Here is a 20255-nt window from a genome sequence, read left to right on the forward strand (position 1 = left end):
AACCATGCTGTGGCTGGGTCGATGTACCTTTGTGAAACACACTATAGTTCATATTTGTGACATAGTGCACCTGAGAAAATGGGGAACTGCCAGTTCGTGCTTCGTTTTGCAGACTTATGAAGGAAAGAACAGCGTGACTAACAATCCAGCGACCTACCTTCCCTGAATGCTTCTAATCTTCACCCCTGCCTTTCAACCATTACACTTGCTGATTGCAATTTATCCCTCTACATAGACCTGCTTCACTCAGATGTGGTACATACTGTAGTGATTCGAGAATTTCTGTATAAATTCTACCTACCGTCTCTAAGACACGATGTTGTGGGTATGAGTGTGGGATGGTAGAATCCTACCTACTGCACTAATCATGTTTGTGTGCAGTCGCAGGAAGAAAGATAAGGTGGACAAACAGCACCGACAAGAAGCTGTCAGGCAATCTACAGATGTGTGTGTAAGGAAGAACCATGGAGCTTATATGCAGCACTGTGCTTATTGGGTCATTGACTATTGTTATTAAAACAAGACAGTTGAAAAAGAACTCTTGAGAACTCTTGACGTAACCTTGCTATATGCAAGACTATTTTCTGAGTCATGTTAAGAAAAGTTATGTTATCGAAGCCAACTTTCTTAACTGTAATTCAATTTTTTTCTGACGTTCGATTGTACGAGGTACTTACCTGAAGTTAAATATTGATGTTGAAATTAAGAGTTTTATTGTGTATCAAAGTCAAATACATCATTAACTGATGAAAAGTAAAGTTTGTATGTCAACTTATTTCATAAGTAGAAAAGAGTCTAAAAATTCCTGTACCTAGTGTTATTCAACAGAGAAGAAGTCCAGAGGATTTCCAGCAGCCGGCTATCCAGTAATGAATAGTGGCTGCTAATTCCAAGTAAGTCACCTCGTAAAGAAGTGGAAGGTGGCTTGGAGGAATAAACAGAAGTAACACAGATTCACACTCACACTAAGTCGGAAACACTAGAATACATTTAAAATTTGTTCTTAACACAGTTCATTTTACAACGCACATCGATTTTATAACGTTGAAACACTTATTGCCCTGATTTTTCCATTCCCTGCAATGCTAAATGTAGTATTTCCAAAGGAAAAAATGAATAAGATCTTTTTGTAGGAAATCTAATGTAGTTTAATTTTATACTTGGAAGTGACCTTAACCCCAATCCACCACACTTGATTTTTCGTATTGAATGCATTCACCACCACCACCACCACCACCACCACCACCACCACCTACTCCTACAAAAATCTGCAGCTACACAAATCTTTCCCCCAATTTTCCTTTAATTGACTGGACTAATCCTGACCAACAAAAATAGTTTTGGACAGCAGGAAGACAATAAGCTCTTCAGCCCCTAGTGCCATATACCTCCAGGTTTTATTTTTTCTTCATTATGTACGCAACTGAACCTTTTCTGACCTGAGTTATCATATACAATACACACCACACTTGCAAAACTCCACTGTTCATCATCCTGCTGAGCCCATGGGTGTCAGCATTGACCGCAAACTTCAGATTCTGCGAAGTAACACTGAAGACAGGTCTTTTCTAACAAAGTGTTTTCACATGCTTCAATAACTCATTAAAGCTGTGAAGACATTCTTTAGTTAATAGCTAACTATAATTTAATGTGTAACTTATAAGCATTAAAATTTTGGATTTTGTATATGATATCTCAGGACTCAATGCCAACTTTATGTCAGGGAAGTGGGGTTTGTTTTTATACACAATCTGTTACCATGTGTGACTGCCATGTTCAGAATAATATGGTCAAAATTCCAGACAGAAGGCTGCAAAGGATTTACCTTTCTACAATGTTAGCAGTGTTAAGTGTTCCTTTGCTTCACTACCGACAGGAAATACTTTTTACAAATTCCACAAAAAATTAAATTAGGACAACTATTGTTCACTTTATAGGGATCCATGTGCTATTATCAAGAAAAATCACAAATCTTTTAAACAATTTTGCTACCATAATTCTCGTTAAGTATCTTACAACTGTTTAAAGTTTTGATATGAAGTGGTTTTCTTGAAATCCGCAGCAAATGAGAGGAATATGTGTAATGTATATGACTTTTTTGTGATGAAGTGACAATCAGCAGCACAGTTGTATTATTGCCCTGCTTAAGTCCTGAGGTTTCATTTATATCACCTATTAAAAAATTTTTTTTGGGTCATTCATTGTTAACAAACATTAACATAATAGCCCACTATTACTTTTCACATGTGCTCTAGGAGGAAAGGATAATTCCAGTTCCATAGAAGTTGGCTTATGCAGTACACACAATCAACAATGAATGACAAATTCCTTACACATTCACTGCCTTTTGTTATTCTTTAACAACAAAATCTTTATGTTAACTTTTCCCATTTCCCAAAGATTACCATTGAAAGTGTGTGTACTCTGTAACAACAGGTCAACTGGCAAAACATGACCCAACCTCTTGTGTGTTCCTGCCAAATGCAAAAGCTAAGCACAATTGTGCTAAAGCACAATCTCAACAACAGTGATATACATCTCACTTTTGCAGTATAAGTACACTGAACATCAACAGAAATTCTCTTTGCCATTAGTTCTGTCCATTCATTATCTTACAGACAAGAGAGACAGCTGACAGAAAAGGAAACAGATTGTAACTTTGTATAATACTGAAGGAAGCATACCATGCAGTTACAAATTAACCATTATCTTCTCACGAGTGGAAGTAAAAAGTAGCCATTAAGAGACCATACAAATCTGATCTGGAAATGTTAATGCAAGAAAATACAGACTCCTTGAAACTTCCCAAGATTTTGTGCAAAGACCATATTTTTCAGAACACAAAAGAAGAGGCAGATTGCAAATCTCTAATCGAAAATGTGAAAGTGCCGGAATAGTAGGTTAACTGTGTGGAAATGCAGTACATGACACTAAAGTATTTTTGTGAAAATTGAAGAATTTGAGTCCAATACACTGCTTTACATCAATGTGACATATTATGAAATTAATTTTACAATTTTCTTGTCAAATCCATTAATATTTGTCTTTTACAGCATACTCAACACACAATTTTACACACTAAATGCCTTAATCATCATGGTGGCTGCTGTGTCATAAGACAAACTTCCTAAATTATCTTGTGTGACAAAAGGATTGAATCAACCTGTGTTTCCAAACCACACGATTCAATGGACACTAAAAACTGAAAATATGATACTGTGCTAGCAATGAACATTGCAACAGCACACAAGAAACACCAATTTGACATGAAATATCCTACATGCTTGAATACGTAAATGATTAGCATTTCTGAGCAACCACACAAATTGTTAGGAGAAACACTACCTCCATTCTCTATATAAGGGAAGTTTATGCAATAGGTTTCAATTCAGAAATCTGCATTTGAATGTTGGACAATTGGGTTCTGCCTTATTTAAGAAGGTTAAACACCCACCAGCACATCAATTTGACAAGAGGCAGGATCAAGGCTTCTCCAGACTACTGCGTATTGTCCCATTGTATTGAGTTCAACAGAACAGGAAAAATTGAGCTGTTACTTTAAGATTATATGCTAACCTTAGCCTTGAGGAAATTAGAATTTTAAATGCAATTCTGACACTACGTAACAATAAGTTATAAGTAGGCTCATTAGTGAACTGCTATCTTCAAATTTGTAGCATTTTTGTACAGCAAAATTACAAATATATTAATTTTTCATAAAAAAACATCAATTTCATATTACTGTATTAAAAACTGCTAATTTTACATTATTTTTCCCATTGCTGTTTCACAAAATTATCCTGTCCCAGGCTATTCATGTTCATTGGGATCCCACAATTGATACACAGTTCATGGGTTCGGGAGGGCCATTCTCAATGTCATGCAGACATTAACAGGCCAATGCGACTAGTGTCCACAGGAACAGACGTAACTGCTGCGATTGTAATGAATCCAATAGGGTACACAACAGTATCACTCCACTATTCCCAGCAAGGTTAGGGCTACTGTAACTTCAACAGGTGGTAGTTTCATGTACTAAATTTTGCACGCCGTATACCCCTTAGGCATCTACAAATTGATTCATTTTTATTTCCTACTACACACAAGAAAAAATTATGTTTTCCTTCCTGGTGAAGCAAGTGTAATGGTCAGTAGTATTGTTTCACACTGCATTTGTTTAAGTGAAAATGAATCACCTGCTCCTAAATCAACAAGCCATTTTTAACCCCTGTTGAGTAGGGTGTTTTGGCAGAAAATAACTGCAATGATACTGCAAGAAAATACTGCACAAGCATAGAGGTGATATGAAACTAGTTTCCATGACTTTCACCACTTACCATTTTCTGCTACTGCAGTAGCAAACATTAGCCTAAAGAGTAACAACAGGTGGCTTTTTCGAGTAATGGTAACAGTAACAAGTAACACTTACAGAAAAATTTGCAATGGAACTTCAAAAAACATTTAGGACTTCTTTGTTTCATAACAACAAATATGAACCTTATCTTACCTTGGCTGCTTTGCCTTCTTCCCAGTTTGCTTCTTTCTCCTCGTCACTTATATCTTCTGTAGCTTTTGCAGAATCTTTTTCTGCCTTTGCACTCTCTTTCTTTGCAGCTGCTTCTCTGAGCCTACTTTCACAGAGGATTTAAATAAGAGAACAAAATAAGAAGAAAACATAATACATACTAAGTTTATGTAACTATACTTTAGTACATCTGTAGATGATGTTCATTTCAGGTTCTAACCATTTCATAATCATAGTGAAGAACCCCCTCCCCCTTCTCCGTCACATAAAATTTCATCTATGCTTCATATCAATGGAATGCTTAGTACAAAGTAAGAAGATATGCCATTTCTTGGGGCATTTATCTCTTCAAAAATCTGTATTTGAAAACCTAATTAATCATTTTCATTTCTGTAGAGTTTCATCATTAGTAACTGTCTGCTTATGCTTTACACAGCATAGTACACACAATTCTTACATGCAATTAGTTTAGAGGTTTTGCTATCTCTCATTTACCATAGTAACAGAGGTCAACTGGTTTTTCTACACACGTACCATTAAAAATGGTATTACTTATACAAACTATTCATTCCTAACACATGACATCACATTTTTACATGTAAAATACAGATAATCACTGGCATCTAAGCCATTATCAGCGAAATGCTTATCATGTGTTTTGCTTTTTCTTCTTTCAAACTACTTTCCAGGAATATTCAGTGTCAAAAGAAAAAAATACTTTGACCAGTTGACAATCCTCCTGTTCTGTATGATACATCACATTTTTTCAATCATTTTCATATGCTTTTTTAAAATATATTTTAACAGCTATTACCTCCTTAACTTTTGCATCTTGAGCCTCCTCAAACTCTCTGCATGAGCTCTTGCTAGATATTGCTTGCGGACCGTGTAAGAATCAACTAATCTCCTCTTCCTGGCGAGTATGGAGTCAGCTCTTCTGGCGAGCATGAATCTTGATAGGCCTCTTGAGCCTCTGCTACTAATTCTTCCCCTGAAGGAGCCACGGGGGGAGGACACATGGCGAGGAGGTCCACTTGAGGGTGGAGGCATGTCTGAATCCAGATGATCTGCTTTTCTGTGGGGATAATCTTCCCTTGAGCGGTCTCTGAAAGCTCCTGCGGACCGCCTTTCCTCGCGATATCCGCGGCCCCTCTCCTCTCCGTAACCTCCCTTATCCTCAGTGTAACTATAGCGACTATTGTAGTCGGTCCCACCCCCATAGCTTCCTTCATGGCTGCGTCTGGCAGATGAGGCCTGTATGCAAAGTCAAAACAAGAAAACCATTACAGGCATGTGCGGGATCCATTTACGTGAACAATTCGGCCATTTGTCTGAAATAAGTAACATTCACTGCAATTATACATCATGTTTCAGAGTACTGAAATTCAAAATCAAAAGTTGAACAACAACATCACATTTTTCTTCTGCATTGTTGGGAAATTTCATAGAAACTCAATTTACAACAGTAACCATAAACAGCTATCTGAACAGCAGACAAGAACTTGCAAGTCTAGGAATTAAATGTCTTACTTCACAGGCCAGTGTATCAGCATTTTTTTCCAGGCAGTATCTATTAAATATTATATCATAGCTCTTGGCTGAAACACTTTATAATGTGAAATAATCTGTCATCAACTTTTCACTCTTCTCTACATCTATCATAAATGGGCAGAAACAGTGCAGAATCATTTTTGATTTTGACAATCTTTTTATTACAGCTTCTAGTTCCATCACGGTAAAATCTATTTCCCAACAGTGACAACCAAGACCATGCAGTAACATTTTAAAGTCATTTAACAAGTCTAGTGAACTATATAGTAAAATTGTACAAGGCCCAAAAGCTGATGCACTTCCGATTCTGCTGCAACATTCAACCAAATTATGATTTTCATATGCTCTTAATGTCAAATATAAATATGAATCTGCAAAGAATAGATAAATTCTGCAAGCAGCTCTTGAATCCAAGAGTTCGTACGAGGAAGCTCACACAATCACAAGCATCAGTTTGTTCAGAGTTCACACTTTGGAAAAGTAACCACATACTCAGTTCTCACCAGTGAAAACTTTCAGTCGTAAACACAACATGCACAATTTTAAATTAGTATCCACCAGAGGCTGCAGGCCCATTGCATCTGTTTGCATACTTAACTACTCTAATTTTACTCTTTATGACAATTCAGGAATGTCTTAGATCACAATTTCAAAGAGTAGCTGCATCATTAATTCAGAGCACAACCTCCAATATTATCCCTATTACAATTCTAGCAGCTGAGCAGCAGTATTCAGTCATCTCAAATTCAGAATTTGCGACAATATGACTCAATGAAAAATTCCTCAAATTTTGTTATTTTACACGAAATGAGTTTCCACCAAGTCTTATTTAGTAAATGAAATATCCTGCACAAACCTGTACCTGCAACAAGGAAAAAAGAGATAGCATTTCCAGATTTCTCTGTTATTTATATGACCAACAATACCCTCAACAGAAGATTCCCTTTCTAAAAAAAGGGCTACACACTAAAGAGATGAGACCATGAAATGAAAATTCTTTGTCTCAACTGGTGTACATGACATGCAGAGATCAAACTAAAAATTAAATTGAAGAAAATTCTCAACTGCAAAATATCTTACTTATTGAATTTTTAATTGTACAGGAAGATGTATACTAATGGCAAGTCAGATTTTTACAAAACTTAACATTTAGATGAATGTTCATACTGGAATCATAAGGAAACAACATGCATAAAATGGAACCGATTCATACTCAAAATAATCACTTCCTCATTTATTTAGAATCTGTAACAACTACACTAATTTTCTGTCATACTGAGTTGATTTTTCTGAGATAGTGACCAGCAGCTTTCAAGCATGTTAGGAGCATAACAAAAGATTGTCATTAAAACAATCCTTAACAAATGGATAACAAAACACCTCTGACCTTAGAAAATTAATTTTTGTGTGAACTGCCTTTCTAGGAAGGGGACATTCTGCATAATGCATTGTTTACCTCATAACTTATACTATTTATTCTCCATAAGCTAGAGTGTGCATGCATAATCGATACACGTATTCCAGTAACGAAGCATGGAAAATGTTCTGAGGTTAACTTTCTGGAATAAGTTATAACTGACTGGGCCTGAAACTTTGTAATTTTTAGCACTTCATCTGAAATTATTCCAACAACAATCCTGGGTTGGTTGATTGTTCCATCTTTTTCACTGATCTAGTGATAATGTGATTAGAAACTTGGTATACAAATTATAGCAGGCACATATTTTTCAACCACTATCAGATATGCAGAACATTAAACATCAGTTCACTGTCAGCAGGTCACTTTCCTGGCCAGTTTCTAAATCATGTTTTATTCATTTTCAATTGTGATTTGAAGACATCTTCCACTTGCCAAAGAACTTTAACAATGAGCAAGGAAAATTTACCAAGATACAATTTCATATCACACTGTCAAAAGGTGTGTCAGCATCTGATTGAAGGCAAGACGATTTCCTACAGTCGTATTATTCATTTTGAGCTGAGCTTGCCAATCCATCTCGCAATTCTGTGTACTGGTGTTTTCATGAGCTGTGCTGGGCATGAAGCAAATGTCCCAAAGTTAGCAAATCATTTACACATTTGCTGACAGTTGGCAATCCCACGAGAGTGTGACAGCGTAATAGGTTAAACAATGGTAAAACTGCTTAGCCTCATACAGATTTGTCCATGAAACCTGAAGGACACTTAAGCACTTCGGAAAAACATTGCTTTTGCTGTGACAGTTCCTTGGTGTATAATCAGTAATATTTCAAAATGAAAGAACTGATGTGAGAATTATTTTGAGACTATGAATTTCCAACCATCCATATTGTTTCAAACTCATTTCTTTGTTACCCTGAGATAATGGATAGAAACACTGAGTAACTTGGCTGTGACAACTATGTAGCAACAGTGCAGTTTTTACAATTGTAGTTATTCACATTCACTGTCACACAGTGAGAAGGAAAACTATAAAATGATACTCATCCACTCTCAGCCACCACACTCACATTGACTTGCTGTATCACTCAATGTCACACACCTTCCGGAAAATGTAGATGGGGTATAAGGTGCTATTCCTGAGATTAAAACAGAATTAAAAGGAGCTAAAAGGAAGGAACAGGGAAATGTGATTGGTTGACCACAAACAAAAAATATGGATGAGCCAGTCACTGTTACCACATTAAGGACATATCCATAAAATTTAATAGAACAAATTAGACAAATCACAAAACCTTAAAACTCTGACCACATTTGTTTGAAGTCATTTAAAACAGAGGGCTGGCAAATCTGCCACTACCCTCTTGTCTGGAAATAAAACACCATCTAACAAAATGTGGCACACAGTGATCTCTATGTCACAAGCAACACACATTGGAGGGTACTCTCACTGTAGCAAGAAGCTTTGAGTCATAGGACTGTGGCCTAAGCAAAAACGAGTAAGGAGAACCTCGTCGCATCTGCACGACTGGAAGGAGGTACACATGGCCACATTGTGGGCTTTACTATATGGAGCTTAGTGTGTCACTTAAAACCACTCATCGTCCCATCAATGTATGACTGTGCCTCAACAGCAAGATGCATGCAGGGGAACGACAAACTGAGCTGAGGGGGCACAACATGCCTCTGCCTGTTACACCCACCCTTCCATTTCCACACCACCTGTGTGTCCTGCAACTCAGCAGAAGACATCTCCTTTTCCAGCCTTAGTAAGTGGAGGCAGACATCCTAGACTACTTTATTGGCTGGATACAACTGTTGCAGAGACTAAAGGGCACTCACAGTGCCTGAAGAGAAGAGGAATTTAGCAGTATGGCACATCTCATCTCCTCCAGTTCCCTCAAGATCAGAGATAATTAGGCACTGAATACAGTGAACTCTGGAGGCAACCGGATCTTGGTGACACAATCCAGGAAAATGGAGCCACCGAAAGAGTCCTGCAACTATTCAAAATATAACATCAAGGAAATACTTCTCACAATGTGGCTTTCCTTTTCTGGAACTTTAAAAAGCTCTCATTAAAGAATAGCACAAACATACCAGCCAAATGGTTCAGAATGCATTGTGTTCTGTAATATCAGTGAAATGTTAATGGAAGCTTTGCACCTAAGACTCATTCACAAAATCACAATAAAAGAAAACATGCCTCCTGGAACATAAATCCTTCATAAGGGTGCTTAAGGAATTCTGTGCAATCTAACTGAAAAATTATGTAGAGAGAGTTTAGTAGCCACCAATAACCTTCAGGAGGTAAAATTCCAATACTGCCTATAACAAAAGTGTAGGAAAAAATTATGTTTTTAGCTTTCCAAATTGTTGGTTCCTTTATCGGGGAGGAAAGAAAAATATGTTTGGGAAGGGAGGCAGGTCACTCAAGACACCAGGATGCAAGGGACTCACCTGATGTGTAAACCAGGATGAAAGGGGGCAGGATGTCAGGGATATGGCACATGAAAGGTAATACCTTGTATTTTGGTAAGTAATGTATCAACTTTGGGATAGATGACAGGACAGAATGAGAAACACAGTTCAATTTCTAAGATGAGAAACATGAAAAATCCAATTAAGAACCAAGAGGAAAGCAGAGATGTTGGTGGTGAGCACGTAAGAACTAAAGAGTTGAGGAAAGATGAAAGAAAAATGGGGGGGGGGGGGGGCGGAGAATTAACATCAACGGAAGTTTAGGGGGTAGGTATGTAAAATTGATCAGAATTTTGAAATTTTTTGCCATCACATAGTTCCGTAACATGTTAGAAATGTTGTCTCCAATTGCCAGAGCTTAATTTGTACTACAAAAGATGTAAAAGCTATGTTGTTTCAACAAATGAGCAGAGCCACCACCTTTTCTCCGCAACTCTGTCCTTGCCTTGTTTGTGATATTTTATTATTTCCTGCCATCAGAGAAGACATCTGTAGAGTATAGGTGGCTGTGCACCCCCACTTACGATGTAATCAATTGCCATTTTGAAGAAATACACACACTGAACACAAAACCCAAATGAAAGCTTTAATAACTTCATTTGGGAGAGAGACCCAAAGACAACATTTCGCTTATCTGCTACTGTTAGAATTTCCTTGTAAGATGCTTTTCCGGCATTCAATGTTGGTAATGCTGGAAGAACCAGCGCCCTTGTGAGACTAGGATCTGATGGAATTTGATTCACTGAAAAACTGTTAAGATTGATGATGTGAAATGCTAGTACTGAAATGTCAGTGAATGATATCTGCCAAAAGGGTACACCAACAATGTAGGAAGAGAGATTGCTACTTACTGTGAACTAACATCTCTCTTTAAAGTAGCAATCTCTCTTCCTACATTACTGATATTCCTACCTGAAGTTTCCATTGTTTGGTTTCACCAAAAGGGAATGCAAGAAAGATCACACTAGAAAAAAACAGCTACACAAAGACAATAAAGACCAGATGTATGGTTACAGCCAACATTAAGGTACTCATTTTTGGCATAAATCCTATCTTTTTCTGCGTTTCCCACAACTTTCATTTTTCAGTGCGTAAGGCACATTTTCTGCTGAAGCACTGCGAATAAAAAGGTGAAATTTGCTACAGACTTTGTACGTACCATAATACAAAATCATGTGGTGCAAAATTTTTCAAAGTGCATTGTAGTAAATTTTTGTGAAGAAAAAATTGCCATGTATCTCAGACATAAATTAAAAATTCTTGCGAGACTTCTGAGACACATTAAAAAGCTGGTATATAGATTTGTTTAGCTAATTACTAAGAATAACATACCACTTTTTAAAAGTGATAAGTAAACTAACCTTTGAGGAAACATTCCTGATGCGTTCTGAAAGCACCCATCAACATTCTGATCAAATTATTTGACAAAAAATTGGAAAGAGCTTGATTATAGCCAATAAATATAATGTCAACATGTGCAAAATTTGATTCAATTCTCTCTCAAACAGCAAGAGTTACATTAGCGTATATATGATTCCAAGAAGTTTCTCATACATCCCTCCTCAAGTCCAGGAGGATGCTGGTATGCAGGAATATGAGTAATAGTCAAAGTAAACTATGACCATGTGCACTACAGTACTTTAGTACACCACTAGAGGAGCCAAAATAAGGACACAGCTTCTTGATGCAGTGGAGCATTGTGCAGCAATATGAAACAGTGGTTAGGTGGCACAGACACTTTCAGTATTGTCAAACAAGACAATAAACAAAGCAGTAGACCATCCTTCTGTGAAGAAGATGGCATCTCAAGGGAAGTGGAAGCCCTTGACCTTGAAAGCCAGTGTATTGCAATTTAGACGATAATGGGAAAAGTGAAGGACCAGCTTTTAAAACAAGTCACTGCTTGCTGGTTTCTGTGACTGCTTACACCTAACCAAGTAGCCTGCAGAACAAAGGCAGCAGCGGAAATGTTGCAGCTTTGCCAAGCAAATCTAGGCAGCCTTCTCTAGCTGCCTCTTCACTATGGACAAGTCAGTGTATCACTATGACCACAAGACAAAAAAACGAAAACGAGTAGCTGGAATGAGGATTCAACAACAATGAAAAAGCGAAGACTATACCATTATAGGTAAAGGTGATTCTGAGCTTTTGACTGCCAAGGAGTAGGGTTAACTTCTGATGATCATTAATATATGTTCACAAGATGTGTCTTTCCTCGGGCGCGATCACAGATGCACAGGAATAACAGGGCGCACACAAAAATTTGTGGATAGGATGCACACACGCATGGGCATTCTCATGTCCATACGTTGCATCACTTCGCAAGCAGTCTGCAATGGATTCCCCTTCTTTGCTTGGGAATTTGTGCTGCATTTATTGTCACAAAAGTATGACAGAAAAAGAAAACACAGAAGTGACAGTAGGTAAAGAAGTATCTAATAACAGAGGTACAAGAAATACAAAGTGGCAACATTTTGTTTGCAAATTTCAGGAGGATGTCACAGTGAGGTTTTACATTTTCTGCTTAGCGACAAGGCTGGCAACAGTATTTCGTTAGCTAGTAACCAGTGACAAACTGTTTAAAAGTGATACATGTGTATTTCTTATTCCAAAACTAAGCATTTCATTTCAGTGATTATTCCTTAAACTGAAAAATAGTTGAGGGAGGTTTGTCATCGCTACGTAAAGCGTAATTGTCTTTCAATGTATCATTTTATAAAAAGTTGTTTACACAACTTTAATCATGAAATATTATATGTAGATTAACATCCTCAGACTACACACACTTGAGAACTACATGAACGCCAGCAGCCACTGGAAGGGAGGTTGTGTTTTCCAGTTTTGTATGCTTTGCTTTGTCAATGTCTTTCATTTCTATTTCTAGTAGTTTGCTGAGGAGCTGCATTTAGCCCATCATTTCTTTTGTTCAGATGTCAAGCTCCTCAGCAGTTGCGTTTTCTAAGTTACCACAGCATGAATATTCGTCCACAGTTTTCATATACTACACTTTTCATAAATTGTGGCCCTTTCTTCATTGTTTTACTACTCAAACTTACACAGTCTTGTTCTTCGCAATTATATGATTGGAGACTTATGTAATACTTCACACTCAGGGCATCACATTTCCAATTTTTATTCAAATAATCTTTAGCAGCAGCATTCCATATGACTCATGTAATCTATAAATTTCAGCACGCTTCCTTTGAAGTCAACACAAATTATTGCACATTGATCGCTTCACAGCACAATCTCAACTTACTACACACACTCAGGTCCCAGTGGCCTTTAGTCTGCTAAAAAGCACTAAGATTCCCACCAAGTCGGGAAGCAACGTGCCTTACCTGTGGCCTCCATTCCCAGTAAATTAGCCATGTACAAATGCGCATGCATAGTTGTGCTGGTGGAAATTTGTGCGCATACGTGAAGTTGAACACAAAAAGCATTGTATGGATGCCTCTTTAAAGGGTAAATCATCACAGCAGCATTCTACCGAAATCTCGTGACCAGATTACTAGGTGATGTCAAGGCTCATACTGCACAGGACAGCTGCTGTTATGATGCTGCTGCAATGGTCTATCGAATGCCGAATCATCTACTAATCTCCTGGTGTGGCACCCAGTGACTACTACCTCTTCCCCCTGATGAAGAAACTTTAGTGTGGCAAGCATTTCCACAATGATGATTTTCAAAGCAGAAGGATTCCTGAACAGCCAAAATACCAACTTCTTCAACCAGGGTCTTGACATGTCATCCATCGGGTTGAAATGTGTTGCAGTAAAGAGCTGATCTGTAGACGAGGACTATCATCAAAGTTTCGTGATTACAGTATGATTTTCTGATTTAGTGATCTGCCAGTTTGGTGGTCATTGTCTCACTATCCTGTCATCTGGGCCAAAGTTAGCGCAATGTTTTTAATTCTCACCTCTGACTTTCATTTATCTGTCACCACTCAACATATCAAGTGAGTCCTTCACATTCTAGGATCAGAGTAATCTCCCTCCCAACTTTACACAACTTATCACCTCTGTCCCTCTGATGAAGTAACTGTTCTAAAAGCTAAGAACAGATTCATCAATATTTAAAGTGTGTGTTGGCACTACTGGAATTTTGGCTTGTTAAAGGAAAAGAGTGTTTATCCAGTAGGTCCTACTTTCAAGACACCTACAACTAGTTGAATATACTCTCGTGTGTCAAAACATTATGACCACTGTCCATCGCAAGAAGGAAAGCTGTCTGGTGTGTTGCGGGCACTTGACATTGCAAGGGAAATAAATGGAGGGACAATATGATCCACAAATGGGAAAACCCCCCCACACGTGACTTATGACGGGCAGATCAGTACAGGCTGGAGCTTGTGATTGATAATCTTTGTATTGGTGAAGCTGGTTGACTGTTCGTCTGCTACTGTTTTGAGGATATATGGGAAATATTTCAAGGATGGTGAAACTACAAGTAGATGACAAGGTGTTGGTGTGTGAAGGTCAACAGCTTGTCCATTCTGTAAATGAAGATAGGGTTGATTTGGGGGAGGAGACGAAACAGCGAGATCATCGGGGCCCATCGTGGTAGGGAACAATGGGGAAGGAAGTCTGTCGTTTCCTTTCACAAGAACCATAAAGGCATTTATGAGAAGTGATTTTGTGAATCACAGAATACCTAAATTAGGATGGGCAGTCGTGAGTGACCTGTCGTCCTCCCGAATGCGGGTCCAGTGTACTAACCACTGCACCACCTCACTCAGTACAAGAAGCAGTTTAGTTGCACTACGTTCAACATTGAGCACTGCAGCAGATTATTCCTACTTGTTCCCTGTTGTCCAACAACATTGTCTGTTGTGATTGCAGTTGGTATGAAATGATAGAGATTTGTCCTGTATAAATAGAAATGTGTTTAATTACATCTGAGACCACAGGTGAGTGATCGCGCCTAGAAATGCCATCCTTCATGCGAATAGCTGCTCAAAATTCGCACTGTAAACATAGAAGCAGGTCAATAGGGATAGTATTATGCTCTGGGGCACATTCCCTGAGCTTCCATGGGACCTATGGTAACAAAAGCATCAAGACCACTTTGGACATCATTGACACACCAGTGGACCACATTGACATCCATCCCAGTGACAATGGCATATTCCAGAAGGATAACATTAAAAGTCACAAGCAAGAATCATGATACAGTGGTTTGAGAATTATAGTGAACAAGTCTTGCCCACTGAATGCACCTGATCTTAATCCAATGTAACACATTTGAGATAGTATCTGCCACCAGTTCCATGACCACAAACCACCTGCCTAAAATTTATGAGTAATGTGTGACCTGCGTGTAGACATATGATGCAATATACCTCCAGCACCCATGAAAGCCTTGTTGAATTTATGCAGCACTGATGTGCAGATGATCTTAACATTTTGGTCATCACTGTTAAGTACACAAATTTGCACCAAATGTCATTTGTTTTGTAACCAAACTCCTACAAAACATTATCTGACAGAGCTTAAAATGTTTGTAGTCAACTGTTGTTCTGTCTCTGCATTAGTTACATATGATTTGAAGTATCATAGATGAACCTCACAATTCAGTCAAAATCACACAATAATGTTACTATGAACAGTTTCTTGCTCAAGAGAGCGATCCAGTTCCTTATACAATGCAACAGTACTTACTGTACCATGTGCCATTTGCTTTAAGTGATCACTTTATGCCAACTACTTTTTTTATCAATGTATAAAACACATCTGTCCTCACCAAGAATTCAACAAAATCTGGTACTTATTTTATGACAGTTAAATATTTCAAATAAAATATTGGAAATTACTTCTGCTTTCAGGAACAATTCTGTTATTTCACTTTTAATACCACATTCTCCCTATTTTGACATTGCAAGACTGAAAACATTACAAGGATTCAATGATATCGCACGAAGTAGGGCTCTATAACCTGCACAAAAATAAAAAAATTTGTTAGTTTGCTTATATAAAGAAAATACAATTACACAATGGAAAATCCGGGATAGAATGTAACAATATTATGAAAATGAAAGTTGCTATTCACCGTACAGTGGAAACGCTGAGTCGCAGATAGGCACAACAGAAAGACTGACAATAAAAGCTTTCAGTCATCATGGCCTTTGTCAAAACAGACTACACGGACACACATGCATGCGCACGTGACTGCAGCCTCTAGTAGCAGCTGCCTTAGAGAGAGAGAGAGAGAGAGAGAGAGAGAGAGAGAGAGAGAGAGAGAGAGAGAGAGAGAGAGAGAGCTTATAGTGTGACAAGTCTTTGTTGTGCCTATCTGTGACTCAGCGTCTCTACTATATAGTGAGTAGCAACTTTCCTTTTCATAATATTGTCAAAATACAAGTACTATTAACAAGGTTTTATCTGTCAATGAAACTAACATAGGAGAAACGGAAGTGTTCTTGTCAGTTTACAATGGATTTGTGCTATGTTACCCCAGTAGTAACGGTACTAATGAGTTTGGATACTTTTTCCTTTGTGAAAGGTCAAAATCTTTTCTTACTCTTATACTGTAAAAGAATACTTCATGCAACTTAGCAGATGCAATTTTGACACTGGATTTCACTGGATGCATTATTGTAGTACAAAAAATTTATAAGAGGTTGCAAAATATATCACACCATTCCCCTATAAATCATAAGACAGATAGATTGATTCCGTAAGTACCAATCAAATGTCAGTCATTGTGCCAGTTTTCTCAAATCAAATGGAGTACAGTAGGTTTGAGAGTTTAACTTCCCATGACAGGATAGGAAATCTGTTTGCAGCTAATTCACAGAAACTCCCCAATGGAAAATCTCAGTCACACATACAGGGTTTTGCAACTTGCTCCTGCTTACACCCAGTGTCTACAGTTTGACAAACCCACTTAAGCATCTGTACAGCAAGTTAGTGGCCAAACATCTGAACATTCAAAATGTTTATGGCTTGAGTAACTAAATCACTTCTACATACCAACAAGCAAAAGCAATGAGCTTGTGTATAAACTCTGTGCAAGACGGTACAAATACTTGTAGCTGTGAGGGTGGTCTCTGCAGAGGCATCATTTTAAGCAATTTGAAGAAAAATCAATCACAAATTAATATGATTTGATTTCGATATGAAAATAAGCTTTGTCTCTGTAGCATTTGAGAGAGTATCAGTAGAAGGCAAAGAGGGATACTATATGTAATCTTTTTACAAAATATATAGCAACTGACTCTTCTGAGAAATGTGCTATTAAAAAGATACTTTCATGGGGGCCAACAGGAGGAGAAAAAATTAACTGGAAGGAAATTATAAACCCAGAGCTATTAGACACTAGTAACATAAGCTAACAATTATAAAATATGCAAATAGATAGATGCTTGTATTTAGAAGGCTTTTCAATCACTATAAATTGCAACTTTTATGTGGAGTAGTTGCTTCTTCCGTCACATCCTTTCTGATCAAGAACTTACAAATTACAGGAAGTTCAAATATATTTCTTCATTAATACTTAACCAAACTAACTGTTGCCCAGCAGATCAAATCCCCAGGGCACATATAAATTTTTAAGTCATTATCTGGCACAGATGGTAAAGAACCTGATCTGGCTCAATGCCTTGTCACAATTGGTATGTGGGGCACGAAAATAGTGCCAATGTTGCAGAAGGCAGGGGGCTGCTTGTACTACATTTCTACATTGAGCCTGACTGTAATTAAGCATGCAAACAGCACAATATGGCAGCATCCGATGCGTCATTCTACAAGCCTTTCAATACAGACCTGTAACATGTAACCTCCGAGCTCTGCCACTCCTTGGTGTCCTAGCACTGACAAGTGTGAAGAAAAGGAGAACTGACAGTTTCTGAGACCCCACCAAATAGTGAGGGCAAATAACCACATCGCCAGCTACGATGACATTATGTTCAGCTTACATACGACTGTTTCAGAAGCCTCACTCTCCCTGTCTCTTGTCATCTGTCTGTATCTATGATTCCGGCAATAACAGTCTCACCATTTTCAGGATAACTTGGTTGGTATATCATAGTGTGCTGCCTGCTGACGAGAAAACGCATCGCCTTTGAGATCACAGTTTATCAGCTGTAATGGAACTTCACCGCAGCAAGCAGCCACTGCTGTTGGGTCACCTCCATGACTGAAGATTTAGACAAAACTGGATGTTACCCTCACAATGGGCTGTGCTAGGTGACTACTACCAACAACCTGTCGGGCGAGCCACTTGAGAACCGCCTCCCTGGCTATATACTCTGTTGCTAATTTGGGTCCTGGGCTTAGAACATGACTCCCATCATCCATGATATGCTGTTGGCACCCACTAAAATGCACATCTGTCTTAGAGAGCACAGGTGCAAGCCATGTGTGTCATTGGCGCGTCATGGTGAGCCTATACCTATAGACTCCTGTTCCAGCTACCTTCATGACATCGCCGTTGGGGCCTGACCTACATCAAGGCCACAAACTACGAAGCACAATGTCCACAGCCTTCCTGCACTCTAGACTGCAAATCAGCATGCCTACTGTCCCACTGGGGTAGACAACCGACACTGAAAGATTGTAAGTAACAAATATGTTTCCAGACAACACTGTTTCAATGATGCCTCAGTCTACAACAGCAACTTAAATCAACTCCCAAGCTCAGCCTCCTGAACCAGTAGTATCATAACCACCTCAGCTCAGTCTCCACTAAAAATACTAACACAAGGAGCAACTTATGTAATTATATGGATATTTTATACACAATACATTGGCACTTTGAGAGGGGGGAGAAAATGATTACTGGGAGCAAATGTAAGAGTTCTACATAACCATTCAAACATTCCATTCACTTTTGAGAAATGTGCTCTTATAGCTTATCTTAAACTTGGCAAGTATGCTTACACTGAGTGAAATAACCACAGAAATCAATGTGGGACACACACATTGCGGCAAAATATAGCATCACTGGGCTATGCAGCAGATAATTGGTTCAAGTGCCTTTGTTAACAGCATGACATTACTTGTAGTGCTTCTCCTGGGCTTGTGACCATATTAGTTGGACCCTAGATGACAGGAAAAATAGGCCTACTCAGATGAGTCACGGTTTCAGTTGGTAAGACTGATGGTGGGTTTCAAGTGCGGCACAAATCTCTCAAAGCCATGGACCCAAGTTGTCAACAAGGCACTGTGCAAGCTGGTAGTGGCACCATAAGTGTGTGGGCTGTGCCTACTTGGAATGGACTGGGTCCTCTCGTCCAACTGAACTGATCATTGACTGTAAATGGTTATGTTCAGCTACTTTGAAGCCATTCATGGCCTTTTGTTCCCAAACAATGATGGAATTTTTATGGTTGACAATGGGCCATGTCACCAGGCCAGAACCGTTTGTGACTAATTTGAAGAACATTCTGGACAATTCAAGCGAATTATCTGCTACTCAGATAGCCAAATGTGAATCCCCTCTTAACATTTATTGGACACCAGGCTGTTATTACATTATCATATCTCTTTGTCAAAGCTAATACATCAAATATTTATTTGAAAGAAATTTGATAGTGTAATAGGGAACACTGTCAAATCTCACCTTTCATCAAAGAAAGGTCATCAAATCTAGAACCTTAGATTTGATCATAAGCTGTTCGTCTTCTGGGTCGCTGCCACGTGAAATTTAACTGCGAGTGCTGGCACCACAACTGTGACGTCTGTAGCATTTGTAAAAAAAGGCTGCAAAATTAAGTTGGTGTGTTCCTTCAGCTCTTTTTAATAACCTTGCTTCAAGTGGGATTGGCGCGGGGGGGGGGGGGGGGGGGGGGGGGGGGAGAGCAAGGGACACAGAGCATGCCATTAATTGTGTGGTGATAGGAAGGTGGGATACACTGCAGGCAACTCCCAATCCACTAACACATCTATGACCAACCATCTATACATTGGAGAAACATCCAGGCAGTTTTTCAGCAAGCTGGAATACAAAATACTTCACAATAAATTTTTTATTAGCTCTACACTCTACTTTGTCAATTTTTGAATTCTTGATGCCACTTCATCTGTTTTGTACCTTTTATTAATTTTGTGGGTGTTGAAAGCACGAATTCTATTAATTGAATTATTCAAAAATAAATTTCTTATTGCCCATATAGTGTATAAACATTTATTTACCTTCAGATATACCTCCTCCGGTAGTTTATAGATAGCTTAATACGTTTCTAGAATTATTTTGGTTACTGTGCGCTGAGATATTTAAGTGCTGTACTGTACGCTAAAATAGCTCTCTCCTGTAGCAAGAAATTGCAGTGTTATGG

General features: G+C 38.4%; 1 protein-coding gene across 4 annotated transcripts in view; it reads right to left on the reverse strand.

The window, feature by feature from the left end:
- Nucleotides 1-20255, reverse strand: part of LOC124715549 (neurofilament heavy polypeptide-like) — an 86412-nt gene that overhangs the window by 24122 nt on the left and 42035 nt on the right. For all 4 annotated transcript variants that reach the window (XM_047243524.1, XM_047244257.1, XM_047244249.1 and 1 more), the window contains 2 exons: nucleotides 5340-5779; nucleotides 4508-4628 (listed from right to left, as the gene is read on the reverse strand). In XM_047243524.1, coding sequence (XP_047099480.1) covers nucleotides 4508-4628; nucleotides 5340-5779 — 561 coding nt within the window. The remainder of the gene's footprint in view (nucleotides 1-4507; nucleotides 4629-5339; nucleotides 5780-20255) is intronic.

This window comes from Schistocerca piceifrons, chromosome 1 (genome assembly GCF_021461385.2).
Source record: "Schistocerca piceifrons isolate TAMUIC-IGC-003096 chromosome 1, iqSchPice1.1, whole genome shotgun sequence".
In the NCBI taxonomy this organism is placed as follows: domain Eukaryota; kingdom Metazoa; phylum Arthropoda; class Insecta; order Orthoptera; family Acrididae; genus Schistocerca; species Schistocerca piceifrons.